The sequence below is a fragment of the Apteryx rowi genome, unplaced genomic scaffold, assembly GCF_003343035.1.
Source record: "Apteryx rowi isolate R43461 unplaced genomic scaffold, aptRow1 scaffold_8, whole genome shotgun sequence".
Lineage (NCBI taxonomy): Eukaryota > Metazoa > Chordata > Aves > Apterygiformes > Apterygidae > Apteryx > Apteryx rowi.
The window spans coordinates 4,079,067-4,101,237 of record NW_020451093.1 but is presented as its reverse complement, the minus strand read 5'-3'; the positions used below and the strand labels follow the sequence as shown (position 1 = coordinate 4,101,237).

Genomic DNA, 22,171 nt, shown 5'->3' with positions numbered 1-22,171 from the left:
AGCTTCTTTAGATCATATTTTCCCCATGCAGAATTATGTCTATGAACATGGAAGTATCTGTAATTTCAAAGGATGTCATGTACGCACACTGTACTGTTATAGCTTTTTTAATAATTTGGAGAAAATCAGCTATCACATAGCTATCTCATTTCTAATGCTGTGCCTTACCAGAAGTGAATTAACTGGGAAGCTTGGGGTATTTCCCCAGGGGATGAGCCACATTCATAGCATGGAACGTGACTTTGTGCTTCTCCACTCAAGAAGTGTGGGTGGCTGGATCTGGAAAGGAAAGAAAGGTGGGGGAAAACATGCTATTCCTTATGTCTTTGTTAATGTCATTACATAGCTCTTTTGTCACAGTTAGAGGCTCCTTCCCAAGTTCTGCTGGTTTCTTAGACCTTTATCTGTGTCAGGCAGAATCTCCCACTCTTGTGTCAAGTTCTCTACTTTCATATCTGTCTACCAAGCAATACTGTTCAGCTACTTCACTTTCAGAGCTATGATCCACCTGCTTTCTTGAATCAAAGTAGTTAATTTTAAAAGTAGACAGACACTATAATATTCAAGAAAAAATATATTTAAATTGTTTGTATGAATGTCCTGAAACTGAAGGTTTACTTCAGGTTCTAGTAGCTTAGGCAGTCTACTTGCTTCAGGCTCTTCTGTGTTGGTCTGTTTCTCTTGAACAGCCTAATTAGCAGCTTCTCTTCTATCGGTAGAGAGTCACTTTTAAAATGCCACTGTGTGTATGCAGAACTATGTTGTCGTGGGATATGAAGAGATTTATCCTTTGCTGACATTTCTGTACTGTGTATTACAGTTTATTCTGGTCATGCCACTGATAATTTTTCATGCGAGAGTGAAATTTAGCTTTGCTGGTACATCTGAGTCCATAATATTTTCATATCAGTAAAACTCTATTGTAGACAGGAAATAATACTGTTTAATGATCAATTGAAGACAATCAAACAGTGTGCTCCTGCTAGAAAGGAAAGTCCTGTTCTCCCTCCCACCATGTGGTTTGCCTCAGCAGTAGAGTTGTGTGACTGAATATCAATATCTCATTTACTTGACTGGAAATCAGGATTTTTTTGTTTTAGACCTAATTTTAGTCAGATCAGGGAGCTTAGGTCATTCAGCCTGACACTGCAGGATCACTGGAGCCAGCTAAACAAACTAGTGAGAGCACAAGACTGAGGAGGGAAAGAGAAGAATTACACTTTTAAGGAATGTCATGATTTAAATTGACTTAAAGCAACCTTAGAAGTGCACTCTAATGGTCCTTTAGATTTCAGGCTCATAATCATGGCAGCTCAGCTATATACCTTTGTCAGGAGCCTGTAATTAGCTTCATCACAGCTAATTACTTGGTTATTGTATCTTAAGTTTTTAGTCCTAAAAAGAAATTCTGCCCTGTTTATTTTGGATTCATAGTTTTGCCTCTTGTTTGATCTCCTAGAATCTTGCTATTAAATGAAACCAGATACATACCATAATTATTCAGATAATGAGTATAAATATACTGTAGCTATCAACATGTCCCACGCAGATATATAAATTCATACGATTCTGTTCTGTGCCTCCTCACACTTCGTAATTCTCCTTGCATCTTTACCTTTGGCTCACACATACATTTTAGGCTCTGGCTTTAAAGTAATAATCTAGTTTTTTACATAATGCATTGTAAAGTCATTGAAACTTCACAGAAAGCCTTAGTTTTGTCATTAAATATATGGAAGTATGAAGATTAAAACTCTTATCCTTCACAACCAGAGAGTATCTAGCATCAAGATACGATAGTAATGTACAACTAACCTGTATTACGTGTACAGCTCTTACTGAAGAACTGCTTTGGCTAGCTGTATAATTGAGATACAGTGGATTGTACAGATGATTTGCAGTGATAAAGATTTTAATTTAAACTATAATACTGTTGCAGAGTAGCAGATTTTTAGTTTAGTAATAAAATCCAATGATCAGTTGAGATTGTATGGACAGATACATGATTTGTTAATAGTTCAAAGATGTTAACTAAGATTTTACCACTTTACAAAAAGATGTTTTCCTTTATAGAGCCAAACTATTCTGCCTCCTGCAGCTTGAATCTTAGCACCAGTAGCTGGACTTATGGAATCACCGTACTTCATCCTCTCACACTGGGGGGGTTTTTTTGGACTTTGATCATTCCAGAGACCTCTTGGAACTGGAAAATTTCCTACAAGTTGCATAGCCTACCTATCTCCGCTTGGGCTCCAGGGTCAGATCCATCACTTGCACAAGTAGCATTCTCCCTTCCCTTTACCTATGAGATAAAGGGTATGATAAAGCGCATGAATTGCTAAGGACGTGGCGTTAATTGCCTGCTCCTTCTCTGAATCTGTCAAGGAATTTTTCCTTCATCACTAGACAGGCAAAAGCCTGATGGTTTTTTAACTTCCTCACAGCAGGTCAGAAATGTGTTTGGTTGATAAAGAGGATAGGATCAGATTGTATCAGGTTAAAAGTTTCTCAGTGCTTGGTTAAGATATGTGCATCATAAACATTTTGGTTTCCCTAATAAGTTAGATTTGGAGAAAATATAGAGAGGGGTTGGAATTTCTAAGGAGCGTTAAGAAGAAAAATCTTTCTCTGATCCTCATTTTACTTTCATAAAATGTAATGGACTTTATGTATTTCATGTAATGAATTACACTTACTGCATAAATGTAATAAAAGTACTGGACTGTTTGCTGATTGGTGAAAAACGTGCTGATGGCATCCCAAAGACATAAGAAGAAAAAAAAACGAGGAGTGGAATAGTAACTACTGTTAATGATAGTAGATACTACTATCATAGTAGTAGTTACGATGTAGCTACTGCTATGATAGATAAAAGTAACTACGTGCACTCATTGGCTGTGCCAAATGAGTTACTAAAGCTGAATCTTAATTAAAGCACTTATTTGTGTCTGTTTTTGCTGCCTAGTCAAGGCAGTGATCAACAGTGGAAGTGAAAGAAGTTAAGCAGATAAATTTCATAGGTCCAATAATTTAAGTTAGAATATTACGTGACATCAGAACTCTTTATTGGCGTATCATCTATGTGATCATGCAAGATTCTTAAATCACGGGAAAACCAAACAGCATTTTAGATTTAATGATGATAGGTTCAGATTCTCAAATACATTGTATTGCTATTATATAAAACAATGTTAAATCCTCTTCTAGACTATGATGTAAAAGGTTATTCCAACTTGTAAATTATTTTTTAGAAGATTTTCAGGAAATGGTGATGAGAATTAATGGTAAAAATAGGTTTATAGGAAGACAGACGTTAAACATTGGGTTTGACTATTGGAGGGAGGACAGAAACAAGAGGGACTTCATAGTTTAGCTGGAAATCAGGAATTTCTTTTTTCGTAACACAGCTGAAGGAGATACTCAATAAAATTTATAGTAATTGCAAACTAATAAAAGGAATTACCTGTCCTTTCAAAGTTCAATTAGCTTATTGTATTTTTGCCAGTCAAGATTTTTGAGACAAAGATTCAGTAAAATTGAATGAGAGATTGGATGATTAAATGGATAATAAGACTACTCAGACTACTTGTTTCTGATCAAATAAACAGTTTTAAAGGCATTAAGATGCTTTGTTTCTGGAAGTTGGGGTTCTGCAAAAGTTCATAGTTAGACTTTAACTGAGCATAGATTATACTATAAATACATTTTGATTTTTTTTTTGCCAACTTTCTCTGAAGATTACTGTCTGTTGAACTACAAATCTAATCAGGAAGGACTTTTCCTAAGACCTAAGTTCTCATGATGATTAAAAAAAATGAAATGGGGAAAAAAAGAAAGAAAAACAAATTCTGGGATAAACATGATTAATATTTAATGGACTCTGTATCATCTTCAGGATCAGCTCTTACCTTGTCCAGAATCCATATTTTCAGCACTTTTATTTTTTTCTTCGTATTGAGTCTAGTTTAAAAATGGTTTCCAACTATATTTGTTTAACTTCTGCATATTGTGGACATCTGTTCTTCCTGAATTCTTGCTGCAATAATGATAATGGAGATGAGCAGGCAAGTGTAATTACCAGGTTTCATTTCCCCATTCTTCCTCTTGAGATGTGCTGTATATTTCTCCTTTCTTTCAAGTTTGTTATGTCATTTAGAACCATACATAAAAAGCAAATGTGCTATAACAAAGTTCACAATGAAATCATTCTGTGTAAATACTGTGATACCTTCTTAGTTGCTAACAAATAAAAATCAATATGCAAGAGAAAGTAGAAGTCAAAAGATTAAATACATTTTTTTCTCCTGTAAAACAATAGATAAACCATTTGATAAAGAGAAAACACACAAAATTCACGTCTGCCAATTAATTTTTGAGAATAAAAAAAAAAGTAGAGTACAAACAGCAGGTTTTCTTCATTGAGTGCTAGGTCATAACTTCAGCATTGGATGTAGTACCTTGATCATGGTGAAAATACTTGTGTGCACACTGAGCTGCTGCACAGTACCACAAAACAGAATTTGAATTAACTGCTGGGTAACGATAAGTGCTTGCTTCTTTTTCTTGGATGTGCTATATTGAAGAGACTTTTAAAACATCTATTAAGAAATGATTACATACAACCTGGGGGTTGTGTAGAGGCATGTGGGTGGAGGACAATTAAGTGAAAATAAGTATTTACAGAGTCATTAAAAATCTCATCAGAATCACTGCCTTTAACTTGCTTCTCTAAATGTTCCCATGCATTCATCAATATTTGGCTACATACATATTGTTTATAGAATCCATCTTACCTTGGTTTGGAGTTCACCCTAACGTGACAATATTTTTCTCGTTTTCTCTGAGTGTAAAAACTATTAAAAATTATGTGTTAATATGCTTTATTTTTAGCTAAAAATTCTACTTGCAACATTTATTCTGAGTTTGAATGTGGAAATGGTGAATGCATTGATTATCAACTGACTTGTGATGGCATTGCTCATTGTAAGGACAAGTCTGATGAGAAACTTTTCTACTGTGGTAAGTATTTCCAGATGATTTGTTTATATGATTTGGTGCTTATATTCATTTCTCTGTGACTTTTCTACTTAGGCGTACCAGCTGCTCACCAGATGCACAACAGAAAGAAAATGCACACTCACACATTAAAAAAAATGATGTTATATGGATAGAATTACTTACGCTGAAGGCACTTCCTTGCAAATCTCATGTATTAACCAGATTATATTTAATTACAAGCATCCCAAATGCTTGTAATAGGTAACATGTCTGTATCTAAAACAAAAGTAAGGAAAAATACAAATAGCTGCCTATTTAAAGATGAGAAATTGGCTATTTTCAGCTTTAACTTAGGAATATAGATTTATTCTTTCCATATTTAGTAAGATTTTCTCTGTGAATAGAAAGCACCAAAAAAGAAGTATTATAAAACACAAGAATGATTGTGTAATAGAAATCTTTCCACACAATTTTATTATGAAGTTTATAATATTACTCTTCCCATCAGTCTGTATCTTGCAAAGAGTTAGACCTTGGACTGTCTACTTTTTACTTTTCATATTTATCTCAGGTGTCTCTATCCTGCCCTTACTTTTTGCCCTAATAACCAACAAATGAATGGCTATCACTTCCATTTTTTTCTTTCTGTGTCCGGCTGAAATCTGACTTTGACTGTTTCAGTGTCTAAAGCACTGTTGGTCAAATGCTTTTCATAGCTCACTGAGTCACTTTACTGGATCCCTGTATCCTGCATGTTGAGTGAAATCTCCTTGATGCCTAGGTGCTTGTAACTCCTGCCTACATCTTTAGCTTGTTCAGCGTATCCATATCACACCCTTGAGATCTCTTCTGTTTCCTCTGTAAGCAATTCCATGTGTTTTCAAAATGATCCATTATATTTATACCTGCCTTCGCTGTAGTTCTATGCAAATATCTGCTTTAACTCCCAGAGTTCACTGTTCACCTCCAGCATTTCACTAGTCAAGATTGACATTAGATATGGATATGGAATAGTTAAAAGGCAAAACAAAAAAAACCCAATAACAACAAGAACAAAACCCCAAACACATGCACACACAGAACCCCCCAGCCATCCAAGTATATTTTGCAGTTGATACTGCTGTCATTTTTTGTTTTTCTTCTTCAATTAGTGTCCCATTAGCTTTCAACTCCTGGGTGATAATTGCCTTGATCCTGTCATGTAAAAGTAATAACAACACTCCTGCAGACCACTGACATTCAGATAACTAAGAAAGTTGTTTTCTTTGAATTTGAAGAAAGAAAAAAGGCCAAGCAAGGGAGAAGAATCTGGAATACACAAAACACTACTGGTTACCGGGGGGGAAAAACCCACCTTGAGTTACAAGTGACAGCTTCAAATTACTGAGCAGTCAATGGCTTATATCCGTGAAGTCTTTCTGAGGTTTCCTTACTAAGTGTGTTGTTGATATATTTTATTCATTTATATTGCCAAATCATACAGGGAAATGAGTTTCAAAAAGAAAGGTAAAACAGATTCCTGAAGAGGGAGAATCAAAACACTAATGAGAACAAAGTGGAACAATAGAAATAAGTTTGGGGGTTTTTTTTTGTTTTTTTTTATTAAATCTCTTTGGCTCTACTATTAATTTTAATTGTTGATTTAATTGGCAGCTTATAAGAGGAAGATTAAGGTTTTTATATAGTTTCTTGCATTTTGTTAGGAAAGGAGAGTAGGTTGAGGGAATACAGAGCAAATCATCTGGGAACAAATTAGAGGCAAAGTTGTAGCTGAGGAGGGATCTCACACCACTGTTGCTTGTAATTCCAGAGAAGTTGTCTTATCTATCAGTCTGAGGTTTACTGAGCTGTTAAAACTCTTTTATGCTTTATTCTGCAGTAGTGAAAAAATACAAATGAAAGATGTAGGGATTTGTATTTTGATGGATTTGCCATCTGATCTTCTGAGGGTGTTATGTTGATTGCCAGTATGACTGTGCACATTTTGCCTGATTTAAATCAACCAGACTGAACATTCGGCTACACAATGGAAAAAATAGAAGGAAGAGGTGTGATTCTGTCCCGCACTAGGTCATAGACAGTTTGCTGCTTTCTGAATCTGGTAAAATACTATCTTCTGCAGGATGCTGGACGCTGCTAAATTAAGACCTTCTCCTTACTACTAATCCAATGAATATTACTTCTGTATTTATTTATTGTTGTGGCATGACTTGTACAATGATTAGGGCTTTAGTAAGTACTTTATGAATATTCAAACATGTACAAAATTCATACATTCTTCAACAGTGTATCTTCTACTTATTTTAGCAGAATACTTGTAATACTAGTATTCAGAAATCGAGGCATATGTATCCCATAGATAGGCAGATGTCTTCCAGGTCTGACACTTTGCTGCAAATAATTTTTATTATTTTACTTTCCATATTATTGATGATGCATATGTATATGTATTGAATTTGGTTAGGGGCAAATTTGGTTATTTTCCAATTCTGTGTGATAGGAATTGTTAATGCCTTATAGAAACATTGCTTCTTACATGACAAAAATACACCAGAACAAATGCATTTAAAAAACTTTTTTTTTTAACATCGCAAAATAGTAATAATTAGGCTTTTTCTTTTTTTTTTCCCGTCATTCTTTTGTTCTTTCTCATCATGCTTTATCTATTTTTCAGCCCAAGTTCTTTTGCTGGATGATAAGTGAACAATTTCATAACTTTTTCTGTGATTTAAAATGCATTTTCATTTAAAATTTTTTTCCTGGAGTGTTTGTTTTTAAATGCAAGGCTGTTTTTATTATATATCAAATGTCCAAATGCAAATATGTACTTATACTTAATTTTCCAGAAAATAGAGGCTGTCGGAAAGGTTTCAAACCATGTTTTAATCGCCGCTGTGTTTCAAGTAGCAAAGTATGTGATGGTGTAAATGACTGTGGTGACAACTCTGATGAATTTGACTGTAAAGGTAAATGACAGTTGCTTCCAAGGTGATTTTAGAATATTACTCTGTAGATACTTAGTATATTTCTGTCCTTTAGTTGATGAATAAACACTAGCTGGCAGACAACAAAAATCCTTAGTTACAATTAAGAAAGTTTGGAGAAGAGGAATAATGCCGCAATATATAGCCAAAACCTGTGAGGTAACTGACTGTAGAATATAGCCATATATACTATATTGCCAACCAGCTATAGTAACTGGCATGTGTTTCTTTTGGAAAAAATGCATGATTTGTAATCATATGCCTGAATTTGAGTAGAGAGAAAGCATACAGGGAAGAACCCCGGCAAGGTTTTACATGAAAGCAAGCTAAGAAATTCATAGATAGTGCTTCTGTTCTCCTCACATGCTGATTATTTCATATGGAGTTGAATTAACTGGAGAGAGACTTTCAGGCTCAAGATTCATTTGAAATAAGAAATTTAAAAATCAGAACCTTATGCTTTCCAGTTTATTAGGCCTCATATTCCTACTGAAGTTGTAACTGTGGAATGGACTGTGCATTCTGAATCTAAAAAGTAGAATCTTTAAACATAATACGTATAAAACGTATCTGAACCCTCTGTTTAGTACATAAATTTGTATCTTCTATAACCATATATTATAGATTCAACATGTGCTTCAACAGAATTCCGTTGCGCAGATGGGATTTGCATTGGAAAATCGGCACAGTGTAACCAGGTCATTGATTGTGCAGATGCTTCAGATGAAAAGAACTGTAGTAAGCTCACGTTTGTCTGTGTTTCATCTTAACATCTGTTCTTCAGTTATTCCTTATTATAGATGTGTTAATTCGTAGTCATTACTTGCTGGGTACCAACAGCTGCATGGTCTGTGCAAGCTAAAGCTAAACCTGTAAACCAAACTCAGTCTTTCAACGTGTACTAGATGTGATACAGTAATTTACTGTCTCTTTTCAGATAATACAAATTGTGCTTATTTCTATAAGCTTGGAATAAAATCTACAGGATTTATTAGCTGTAATTCAACTTCACTTTGTATACTGCCAGAATGGATATGTGATGGATCTAATGACTGCGGAGATTATACAGATGAACTAAAATGCCCAGGTAACCATGAAAAACAAAACAAAAAAATATTAATTTCTGTTTCTGGAAAAACATACTTTTGTTTTTTCTAATTATGTTGCAAAATGTTTATTCATTCAATACTGTTTACTTAGTATAGAGATACAAATAATGTGGAACGCCAGGTTTTTTCACCAATCCTGTATTTTATTTTTTATCAGATATGCAAAATCTTACAAATTAATGACGTATCTGAAGAAAACTGTAATGTCTAGCTTTCTGTTTCCTCCAGGTTAGGTCTATCATTAATCATTTTTATTATTTAAGTTAAACTTTAGTCATCAAAATGTCGAGTTCATCAAGCTTCAGCATAATCATTCAGTAACTTTTATTAGCTAGTGTTTTAGTGGATGGTATTTCTTTTCTTGTTTACTTTTTTACTTTCTCTTTTGATTTTGTTGAGGTACTTGGTGTGGGCTGCCAAGGTGGATTTCAGGATTATTGCTTTTGTGATTCTTTTCTGCTCTTGTGCCAGTACTAAGAGATCATTGTACACTTAAGTTCCAGTCTGGAGATGAGCTTGTAGGCTTCCATAAAAAGAAGAGCTATTTACTGCTGGAGATTGCGCTGCTTTTCACATAAACCTACAACTCAGTTTTCCCTGTCTCTCTCTGCTCTCTTATGGGAAAGAAAGTACACCCCTTATAACATCTGGGAAAAAAAATCATAACCCTAATGTTTTGGCAAAGCAACCCTCATTAAAATAGGGAGGAACAAACAACCACTAAGAAAAAGAAGTTAATTTAATGTCTTACATGAAAGAAGCAAGAAGCAAACTTATCTGACATTTTTTGAAGTCTTATTTTTCTTTGTATCTTTCATTTTTTTGTTAAAAGCAGAGTACTAACATATTATTAGAAATATACTTTTTCGACATATATAGACATCATAAAAGAAATCTGAAGGAAAACCACCACATTCATGAGATTTAATTACAAAACTTTCATCAGAATCACCAGAGTAAGTGTGAATGAACTTCAGAAGATAGCAGGAGGTTTTTAATGTTTAAATAGTTTTCCCCTCTGAGCCTGTTTAGTATCAGTGGGGAGAAAATCTCACTTCCAGGAGTATAGTACTTTTCTGCAAGTCTCTTCTGCAGTCTTGAGAGATTCTCATTATTTCATAATCACGATTTTAGCGTCTACTTTCTAATACTTCATAGGTTCTTTTGGTTACCCTGACTTCTGAAGTGTTGTACAAAATGTGATTCTCAGTCATGGATAAATATCTAGATATTTTATGAATAAATCTTTATTTTATAATTTATTTTGGTTTATAGGATTTTTTAGGGGTTATACAAGCCTGAACCCCCATCCTTTGGACACTTAGTACCATATTTAATGTTAACTAATGAATTATTACAATATTAGATTCTTACACAATGAAGGATGGCACTTAGGTTTTTGCTGCTTATTCTTACTCAGAATTTCTCATTTAATTCTAAGAACATTAAGTACAATATATAAACATAAAAGATAAAGAAGTGAAAACCTATATTTAGAATGCAAAAATGATCACAGGTTTGTTGATACATATTTGTAGGATTAGGGCCATCCTATAAAATTCTGGTTAAGCTGAAGACACTGCACTGTGAAAAGAAGCCCTAGGGACATCAAGCCTATAGCTCCTCTCCTGTGCCTTGAGCTCTCATACAAAAATTTATAGAGTTAGAAATAGTAGTATTTTTTGCCCATATTATTCGTATTAGTATCATATTCCAGAACTTCACTCATTCTTTTAATTTCTAGCTTACCTCTATTCCAGTTTATATTTGTTCGTTCTTATGCTGAGAAGGACTTTGTAGTCTTTCAGTAATCATATCCTTAATCATCTTTACTCGCAATGGCAAATAAGCCAAGGCAGTTTAGCATTTTTCTTTCAAGATAGAATATCTGTCTGTGTCATCTTAATCATCTCAGTCTGCATCTCTCTTGAACACATTAGACCAGTATCCAGTATACTAGATGAAGACTTTTTCCTTGTGTCACTGAAAAAGACTTTCTTGATACATTTTAAAATTTTCTTTGTTCATTTTCATAGTCTTTCTGTGACCAATATTTCTTTCTTCTCCTTAAGAATGATTGTTATTAATCATTAAGAACAAAATTATGAATTTTGTGCTGTTAAATGCCATCTAATTTTTGCTAGCCTAGTAATCAGTGTCATCTGATTATTCTCATTATTCTGTTTTTCTGTGTGAAAATCCCAATTTCGTGTCATCAACAGTTTGTATTAGAATTCTTACATATTTTTGCCAACTTCATAGATGAAAGTATTACCAGAGCCTAGAATGAACCTGAAAGAACTTCAGTACTACCACCATTCAACCTGACATTAAGAACTTTTGTTCTCTCTATAAACCAGATGCCTATTAATTTTCAGTTTTCATACTAATCTCCATATTCTCTGGATTATCTCATCATTCTTTATAATTTACTGCATATAATACAGCTCAAGATAGCTTAGATTTACTTGTTTTCTTTGTCTATAGGGTTTTTTCCATACCAAATAAGATTTTGAGGGCAGTTTGATATAACTTCAGTAAACTAATGTTGCATCTTATTCCATTGTCCATTCGTTTGTATTTATTCTATCTTTCAAATGTGTGCCAAGAATTTCCATCATTTTAATGTGTGACTAAGTGCCTGGATCATTCCCCTCTCTACTCAAAAGCAGGATAGTTCCAGTTCAGCATACTTGTGATTTCCTTTGCCATGTCATTCAAAACTGACTGACTTTGGCACATTAAGTTTCTGAGTGTTTTCTTTATTACGAATATAATAATTCCCTTTAACTATCTTGAATTTGTTCAGTGCCGTTGTTCTTACAAAAAATAAAGGCAAAATATTTATTTAGGGGTGGCTATACTTAGATAATCTTTAATCCTACCCAGTCATCATAGACCTCCCGCTTCTTCTTTCCTTATTCTCTTTTTGTATTCATGCAGCTGTAGAAGCCATAAACAACCAAATATTACCTTTTTTGAGAGAGCAAGAGACCAAGAGAAAGAAAAGAAAAGAAAAACAGCATAGATAACCCTTATATATTAAGGAAGTAACAGAAAACTTGACAAAGAGCTCCAATGATTTCCAGTGTTTGGAATTAATGTATGTTGCCTATGTTTTTACAGGCAACATGCTTGCTTAAGATTTTGAAAATAACGTATGCCACTCATTTACTAATATTTGTATTTATGTTATGAAACTAAATCTATGGCATGTTTTCTTTTCTTGCATTTGTTTTCTGAGCATTTATTAAAGTGAAATGACTCTTACCCTCTACAAAGAAAAAAGGCAAGCAAGAACCGTGTTCTCATTTGTGACAAAATCTAAATCTCTGGCTCCGATGTCAGTAAAACTCCAGTTAGTCAGTGCATGCATCAGTTGTAGCTTATCCCAAAGAATGTGTCAAAAATACTACCGCAGTTAGGTTATCTTGTTGATGCTGGCAGATCGATCAGAAGGAAGGGCTGTATCTTCAGCTGGTGTAAATAAGCAAGCAGTGTTGGTTTGACTGAGCTCAAAATCTGTGAACTGAACTATTTTCCTCTCTAGGCCCTTTTAATTTAGGTTGAAGCTGTGTTCTGTTTCTTCTCTAAGTAAATGAAGTACTTCAGCTTCCTAAAGTACTTAGCTATCACTATTCACTAATATGTATGAACACAATTCAGTAATAAAAATAACATTTGTAAACATAATCATCTTGCTATCCATTAGTTTTTAGAAATTTAGCAGAAATGTATTAGGCTCCTAATCATACTAGCAGACACCATTTTACATTACATTCTTTATTTTATCACAGTTCAAAACAAACCCACATGTGAAGAAAATTATTTTGGTTGTCCTAGTGGAAGATGTATTCTGAACACCTGGCTTTGTGATGGGCAGAAAGACTGCGAGGATGGAGTAGATGAATTGCACTGTGGTGAGCATTTTGTCTTATTTGTGTTTCTGTAATCACTGAAGCACTTCGGAAACAGAAAGTGTGTATTTATCCATCAGCAATTGAGTCTAGAGCAGTGTAAAAAAAGTGCTTAATACTACATTTTTATTTTCATTTTCAGAATAAAATTTCTATTATTTTGAGTTTCCAGTGTTTTAAACCCTATCTACTATCAGAATGAAAGTCCTATGAACAAAATTTTTCTCCTAAAGATTTGTTTGTATACAGACTTTCCTATTGCTATAACGTATATTCATTACACTAAGTCTTCTTAAATATTCCTTAGGACACTTCTATGAACATAATGAGTTCATATCAATATAGTGTAATTCCAGGAGGAATTAACCAAAATAGACCTTTATGAGCTTCCTTTGTATCAGAGGCTATACAGGTATAATTATTTAAAGTAAGGACAAAATTCATATAGGTGAGTAAAATACTGCATACACTGTGAACCAGGTCTGAGACTGTTCTGTCTTAGATCTCTTGAGATTCTTAAACACTACCTAATAAAAGAGCAGGGCAGTGAGAGCTGGTCTTTTCACTTCAAATTCCTATGGGTTAACTGAACAGATGAGTTCTAGAACTAAATTGTAGCTGAACAGCAGAATCAGTACTGTATCAAGTCTTCATGTCTCCCATTTCCCTGAAATTTGTATACTCCTTTTTTGTTTTTGCTTTACCACTTACACGAATTAAAGTTGTACTCTACTCTCTTCATGACCCAGTTTCCGTTAACATGCACCCCTGTTTGGTTTGCAACTTAATTTCAGTTTACTTTTCTGGTCTTAAACTTAAAAATTAGGAACTGCTGTACCCCATGAAATGTAGGTTTACTCCTGACCACATTCATCAAGCATAGTTTGATGTTGACATTTTCAGGTTTTTGTACATATACAAACTTATGTACAACATTATAAAATCTATTAGGCAATGTTTGTGGGTGAGAGGGAAAGGGTTTTGCCCTATTAAACAAAAACAATTTAAAACAAAATAAATTTTATTTTTAAACAAAGAAGGCTGGGAAAAGTGGAATTTTAAGGTTACAGAAAAGATCTTAATAGTGGCTTTTATTTAGTATGGTTCCGCAGGCTGATTTTGAAATGCAGAAGCACATTATTATTTTGAATGTATACAAAATAGACAAAAACTTTTTGTGAGAAAAAGAACATGGAATATTTTAAAGATACAATTAAGTACTGCAATACCAAGATGAGGGAAGTGTCTGAAAATTCAGACTGTGCGGTCTCTGCTCTACTACCAAAATAAAGCAGTTCACTATAGTTAAAACATCCATGTGAATGAAATACACAAACTGTTCTTATGTTTTTAAAGTATTTGCCCTCATGCTACTAGCAAAATGTTTAAAAACAGTACAGTGCAAGCCTTTTGAATGTCATTTTTTATAAATGTATTGGTGAATTCAAAGTGTTAAACAACTGGTTACATCCTGAATACAGGTATAGGATTATACCTTATTTAAGTATATTAATACACTAAATTGGGAGGAGAGAAATGAGTGGTTAGTAGATTCCTAAACTATGCTAAAAGTGCAGTGCTGTTGTGAACCTAACAAATGAAGTGGCTGGTGTCATTCCTAGATTCATCCTGTTCATGGAATCAGTTTGCCTGCTCTGCACACAAGTGCATCTCTAAGCAATGGACTTGTGATGGTGAGGATGACTGTGGAGATGGCTTAGATGAGAGTGATGCTATTTGTGGTAAGTAGAATATTCTTAGTTCTGTATCATGTCGCATTTTAGATCTTGAAAGAAACAAAGTGATCCCGTGAAGGTGGTGGGAAGGGAACAAGCATAGTATCTCAGAAGGCCATATCTTGTAAGGTTAAGCTGTTAGAGGGTATCAGTCTCCTACCCCCACTGCCTTAGTAGATACTTCTTTATTGGTAGTGTATGGTTTGTATATAGTTCATCAGTGAAGAAACAAATGGCACGCTGGCATGGGCAAAATGAGAACCAAACTTTTCTGTTCCCCATCCCTGAGGTAAAATCTCTATTTGAGCTTTGCATTTTGGTGGTAAGTGCCTGAAGACTCTAAGCAGTCTTTTTTCTAGCTCTTTCTTCTATTCCCTTTACATTTTTCTAGATACAATCATAAACATGATAGCATAATATTCTTCTCAAAATCCAAACCTCTTAATTGCATAGGGAATTCAAAATTTTCCTTTTATTCTGAGGCTTAGTTGAGTGGAGATGTCATAGTGAATTTTTTTAGAAAATCACATTGTGTCAAGTCTTACTGTCATAGTTTCCTGATAATTTATACACTGGGTCCACCCTTATCTATGCTGTATTTTACAGTTTTCTTTAAAAAAAATCCAACTTTTAATTCTTAAATACCTGTTCATTTAAAAAAAATATTCTTACTTGAAGTCCAGTCAACAACAGAAATAGTTTACTCTACATGTAATGTATGATACCACAATAATAATACTATGTTAATTATGATAATTTTAATAAAATTAAGTATTCCATTAAGTAGACTGAAAAGAAATCTTAGCTCATTTTCAGAGCTGTGGTTTTGTTAAATTAGTATCCTAATCAAACACAGATGTAGAAATGCCAACAAATTAAGAGGATGAAGGTGGAAAATACAGTTCTAATGTGGGCAAATACGAATGAGTTGTTACTTTAACTTCAAATTGGCATCCATCTGTAACACATTTTTCATGGTGTTTGGGTCAGGCTGAAGACTGGGGAGTTGGAAGCAATGTCTGTTTGACAAGGAAGGCGATGTCTGTCTCTCCCCCACAAGAACAGCATCAGGGGAGAAGGTGTGAAATGAGAAGGCAAGCACCTCATCTAGGACTAATATAGAAAATGTAAAATCCTAAGAAACATCAAAACCTGAAGCTTAATGAGAAATTTAGAGCAGAAAATAGGAAAAGCAAGCAGAAAAGGCCAAATATCAGCAATTACTAAGTGACCTTACTACTTTCTGTTCTTTTAAGGTTGTTCAGGAGTAATTTCTTTGATCTCATGACTTACAGTAGGTTGTAGATTTCTTCTCAGAAGAAAGCCCTTCCCATAAAATTGTAGGGCCTCCCTTGAAGAGGGAAAATCCACACCGGTTACGAAGTGGGAGCTAAGGCTATATTTCTTCTTAGGAACAGGAGACAAATCTAAATTGCAAGAAAAAAGGAGAGATCAAGATGACTTTGGGTTTTTCAGTCTTGAGAAACATACAAAATCAATGTTTATTTAACATGAAGTTTAACTCTAGAAATAGCCAAAATTATCAAATGAGTAAAAGTAAAGAGAAGTTGGCCTTCATCTTGAATAAGTAATATAATAATCAAATACAGTCTTTGAATTTTTTTTTTCATGACTTTCTAATCAAACTGATTGGAAAATACAGCACCTCCTTTTTACTGAAGTAAATGTGACTTATCCAGGAGAAGACATTAACTGATGGGTTGTGTAAAAGTTTATCTTAAAACAGAGTAAAATAAATCCTAGGATATAATAATCTGATCTGGAGGAAAGCCTATTTTAAAAGAAAAATAACAAGCATTTAGTCAAATAAACAATATGCTGAATTGCTTGGAGCGGAACTGTCAGAGATTTTCTTACTCCCACTACTACCACACTTGATACGCATTGTTCTCTACTCGGTATTTGGGGCTGACCCATCAAAGTTTAGAATACTTTAAGCATTCTAGCATAGGGTAGAGTGAGCTGAGGATTAGACATTTTACAAGAATAGTCCGTTCGGTCAGCCAAGCCAAACATAGAGTGTTTGCTCAAAACTGATTTGTAAAGTTTCTCTGTTGGGTAGTTTTCATGAAGTATAGTAAATCAACTTTCCTTGGAGAAAACTCTTTTTAAGAGACTGGGTAAAGGGAAAGTTTTGTCAAAATTTTATTGTAAAATATAGTCTTAGCCTGTATGTTTAACACACTATGCAGAACAAAATCTTCTTTCAGCATTATTTTGAAGTAAAAACCAGTCATTACCCATTACCTTAAAAAAATCAGTTAGGCCATGGTCAACACTGACCGGTAGTATTTTTTCAGGTTCGGTAACCTGTGCAGCAGATACGTTCAGTTGCTTGGGTTCCCATGCCTGCGTTCCTCAGCACTGGCTTTGTGACGGTGAAAGAGACTGTCCTAACGGAAGTGATGAACTCTCTACGGCAGGCTGTGGTATGTTTCCATATTAAAAAGGTCTGGTGTTTCCTTTTTCAGTGCTTTTGCCTTTATTATACCAAATTCTGTTTGTGTCTGCAGTATTATACCCTTCTACTGTCAAGATTATTAGTAAAGTTTGATACATACATGCATACTTGTCCAGATCCTTCAGTGTTTCAGTCAGCCTAACATCTTTGTTTTTTGTTAATATATACTGATGGACACCAGCTGAAGATCAGTATGCGTGTGTCACTTCATATACGTTATACACCAGATTTACTAATGAAAATTAGCATGTTGTTATTGACTGTGCAGTTTTCTTCCTCTTCTTGAAGAAAAAAATGATGCTGCATATCAGAGAGATTGTATATCAGAAAGGCAGAGACAGTTCAGTCTCCAGTTTAGTCTGGCTAATTGTTCAGCTCTTGACATCTCTTGCACTATAAACTGTTGCTTCCAGTCTTCTGAGATACATTCCTATTAAAGGTGTCAGGAGTTCAATAATAAGGAAGTTTTGTATTATCATTAGGGGTTTTGTTTTATCAAGGTATGTAAAAATGGTATAGGTTAAAAATATTGAAATAACTGTCTCTCCATTGAATGTATATTCTATCATTTATGACTTCTAGCCTGAACTATATATTGAATATGGAAGTATTTACAGAGCTTTTGTTCAGGAGCAGAGTAACATAGGAAGAACATCTGTATTTTCAAATGTTCTGTTCCTTAGAGGCAGAGCATAGTTTGGTTGTAAACAGTGTCAACTTCTGAAGTCTTTCTTTTTTTGGCTCAGATTACTTGAGATTTTAGCCATCTTTTCGTCTTTAGTGATGAGTAGCTTTTTCTACTATCTAACTGTGTGACACTCTATGTATGACTCAGAAGTTATGTTTGTTTACATTGAATCCATTCAGACTAACCATTTACTTCTCTTTCCATTTTTCTATAAGAAAATAGCTATATTTCTTACTGCTCTCAGTTTTATTTATTTTTATGTACTGTATTTTCCTTAGCTCCTAATAACACTTGTGACGAGAATGCTTTCATGTGCCATAATAAAGTCTGCATTCCCAAACAGTTTGTATGTGACCATGATGATGACTGTGGAGATGGATCAGATGAATCACTGGAATGTGGCAAGTATAACCGAAGTAGTGTAAACAGAAAAATTTCAGACTGCTAACTGTAGGGCTTTCTGCAAGGTCTGTTACTTTAAGTCACTGTTGAATAAGAAAACTGTTCCCTTCCTAAAATTGTTTTAGTGTTGGCTTTTAGTGTGTGCAATAACAAATGCACCTTGGTATGAACTTGGACCTGGAACTGCAATGATAAATTATTTGCCTTAGTTGTGACTTATAGCTGATTGCTAACTATGTTTAACAGAATTAAAACAAAAAAGTATAGTCTGTGACTTCTTGTTCTCTATTTAAATCTATTTTTATATGTCTATTTTTGTCTTCATCTCTGTATGCATTTTTTCTGTCAAATAATGACACATCTCTGTCATTATTATCACTGCTGTTAAATCATATCAACTGAAGCCGTATGCAAATGTTTAATTTTCACTGTTCTTTTGAATTTAGGAATGAATGTGAATATGTGTGTACAGCCAGCCTATCTACGCAATAATCAGAAAAATTCATCTGCATAAATAATATTTATGGAAAATAGAAAGTAGATAATCTGTCCAAAAAAACCCATGCACAAATTATTATTATGTTTCTATTTGTGCAACTGAAATCTGTATCATTTATATACTCTGTGAAATGTACTTGGAGAACCACAGCAGAAGATAGCTAGCTATATAATTTAGGTATTTCTAATGTACATACCACTTGAAAGGTGTAAATGCATAAATGGTGTAAGTAGGCATCCAAAGATTAAAAGAAAAAATATACATGATATTTTCAATTAGTGAAATTTTTCCTGAAAGGTTTAAATCTACCATGCAATTAAAATTGAAGGGAAAGAGTATGATAATGTAGCAAATAAACACTCACTTTTTAGTCCTATGAAGAACAGATTTCATCAACATCACTAAAACTGTACGTGACGTTGGAAAGATTTACTCCTGTGGTGAATTGACCAGTCACCAAATTGTCCCTTCTCCCTTCATGCTTGTTGGGAATAGGCTGGTACTTTAGAGGCAGCAGCGTTCCTGGGTACATCTACATTCCATAGATCAGATGAGGAGTGCACTTCTAAAGTGAATCTCCAAGTTGTCTGCACTTACTGTTTTTTGGCTCATATGGACCAGAGATAAAGCAAGTGTACTGATGGGGAGAAGAAGGACTTTGAATGAAGCTGAACCAGATGATATGCTCAGGCCAGTTTGGGCTTTAAGTCTGCAAGAACAGATTAGGGCTGGTGGAAACTAAAATCCTGAAATGTATATGGTGTGAATACTGGGTCCTCATTAGCAGCTGCTTCCTTCTGCAGAACCACCCCTATTGCACCGCACAGCTTGCCAATTTCACCATCCTAGAAGAAAGAAGAGAACATACTCCTCTCATAGCTGACTCCATTTCCTTTTCACTTACATGAGCTATATGGCTTTTTGAGAGAAACAGTTTGTAACAATAAGTTTTTCTAGGGAAAAACTGCATCATTCATGTACTTTAAACCAAATCAGCATCAAAGCAGGTAATTGATCTATTAATGACATAATTGGAGATCAGTTGCTTCAGGATCAATAGCAGCAACACAACAGATAAACCACCTTAGTAGACACTTGCAGAATGTTAATATACACCCACAGATTTCTAAACACCCTTCGATAATGAAATCCCCCAAAGTTTTGAACTCGCGTGCCCTCAGAGTTACGTGTACCTTCGCCCCACCCCGGGACAAGTGGATTACAAGCATGCATCCCTGTACCTGCACTGCTTATCCTTGCGTTCCTATCTTAGCAGTTGTTGTTATCAAGGCCATTTTGCCAAAGACGACCTGTGCGAGCAGCCCTGCAAAAGTGACAATTTAAGCTGTTTTCCTCACTAGTAGCACTTCATGCATGCCAGAATCCTTTATAGGAAGTGACTCGTTATAGGTTTCTTCCTTTATTCAGCACTACATGGTCAGGTTGGATGCTGGGGGGAGTAGGACAACCGCTCTGATCAGATTTTACTTAGAAGAGGCTTCAATTCCTAAGTAATTATTTAGACCTAAGCAGTTACTCACACAGTTCAGAAATAGGTGCATTTTCTTCTAGATGCTTGTAATTTCTTGCTGGTATTCTTGCTGGCGCATTTCAGTTGTTTTCTATAGCATCATACAGATGCAGGGTCCCTTAAAGTACTGACAAATAAACAGTGGTGGTTCAGCAGACTTTCAGAAGGAGACAGAAGGAGGAATTAGCAACAGATGAAGAGGATGTACAAACACCTGATCTAATTGTAGCATGGACCTGCCTACAAGCACTGGCTCTATTTAATTTCTACCAAGTGTACTGAAATCTGCAACAACATTCGTTGTGCTGTGCTGCTCCAATTCTGTTTCCCATTAGCTGGTAATCAAGTAGGTACTGCGTTGTGTGACTAAGCTAAAACAGTATGGTAAACCTGTTGTTTTAGTGTAATTTTAGGAAAGGGATACAGTACATAATTTTACGCGAAAGGGAACAACTGATATAGAAGAGGAAGCACATTCCAAAAGAGACTTTTCAAAGTTCCTATGAACTTGAGGTGCTAACAGGATTTAAAAACAAACCATCTAAATCACTAAGATTTTAAACATCTAATTTCTCATTTGGGCTGAAACTAGGTAGACTGATCATAGCCCTATTAGATGTTAGAGCTCTGCTAGACCTTTGCATCTGGATGTCAGAATAATAATAATAAAAATATTCCTCAGCAGTCTGTCTACTGAGTGGGATAAAATTTGGTTTGAAATACATTCGTAAAAGGTAAGTTAGGGTATTCCTTTTAAAAATACAGAAAACTCACGGTTCTCCTACTCTTTGAAAATTGCTTTGATATAAGTTTTGACTCCATTTTATAATCCTGTCTTATTTATGAAATCTTAATAATTAATTAATTATTTTTTAAAAAAGAATAGAAACTTGGGAGACTATGAGAATAAATATATTCTCCCTAAATATCATCTCCTATTGCTGCTGTGGGAGACAGACTACTGGGCTAGATGAACTGTTGGTCTGATGCCCTAAGGTATTTCTTATGTTCTTAAGAATCAAAAAGTTTTTGTGGGAAACCCTGTTGAAGGATATTCTGGATTAAAGACTTCAACTTTACTTATATGATTAATCAAAAAGCTAATATAGGAATAGGAAGAATTTTTTGATTTCAGTTTCTGATTTCTTTAAATCTTATCCATCCGGAGTAGAAGCAATGTTCGTGTAAAAGAGGGAGCAGATGCCCTTTTCCTCTAGATTGATAGTGACCTTTTCTGTGACAACATCCTTGTGAAACACTACAGATTTGAGGTAAAGCTGTAGGCCTATAAACACTTCCAACCAAAGGTGTCTCGGACAACCAAAAAGCCTTTTTTTCACCTTTTTTCAGTATCAAGCCAGCCTACCTTCTTTCAAGTATGATCTATGTAAAAGAGGGCGAAAAAAATTTAAAAAAAATCCTTCAAAGGGCCAGTGAACTATTTCGAATTCAAATTGTTTTTTATAATTGATGTAATAGCATACTGTGCTTTGAAAGTAGTACATCAACATATTTCCAAAGGACAGCTAAAGCTACAAGAGGATTAAAGATCTTGATGTAGAAGGATATCTCATCCCAGACAGTCAAATGTCATGTTTCCATCTGCTAGCAGAAAAAAGCTATACCACATGGCAGGGGATATAGTAATTAGAAGAAAGAACAAATATTAACTTTCTACTTCTCTCATTTAACTCTTGTCAGTGCTCGTTTCTGATGTTTACAGATTAATCAAAGTTTCAGTAGTTACTATCACTTTGCATTTGTTTCTTAGAAGAGTCAAGTCAAGTTTTTAAAGCTTAAAATCTTCATTGTTTTCAAGAGGAAA

At 34.6% G+C, this 22,171-nt stretch overlaps 1 protein-coding gene across 1 annotated transcript in view; it reads left to right on the top strand.

Annotated features, from left to right (window-relative positions):
- Positions 1–22,171, top strand: part of LRP1B (LDL receptor related protein 1B) — a 572,531-nt gene that overhangs the window by 423,719 nt on the left and 126,641 nt on the right. Inside the window, exons 46-53 of the mRNA XM_026088976.1 lie at positions 4,891–5,019; positions 7,845–7,964; positions 8,607–8,720; positions 8,920–9,069; positions 12,889–13,011; positions 14,631–14,750; positions 17,066–17,194; positions 18,193–18,315. Coding sequence (XP_025944761.1) covers positions 4,891–5,019; positions 7,845–7,964; positions 8,607–8,720; positions 8,920–9,069; positions 12,889–13,011; positions 14,631–14,750; positions 17,066–17,194; positions 18,193–18,315 — 1,008 coding nt within the window. The remainder of the gene's footprint in view (positions 1–4,890; positions 5,020–7,844; positions 7,965–8,606; positions 8,721–8,919; positions 9,070–12,888; positions 13,012–14,630; positions 14,751–17,065; positions 17,195–18,192; positions 18,316–22,171) is intronic.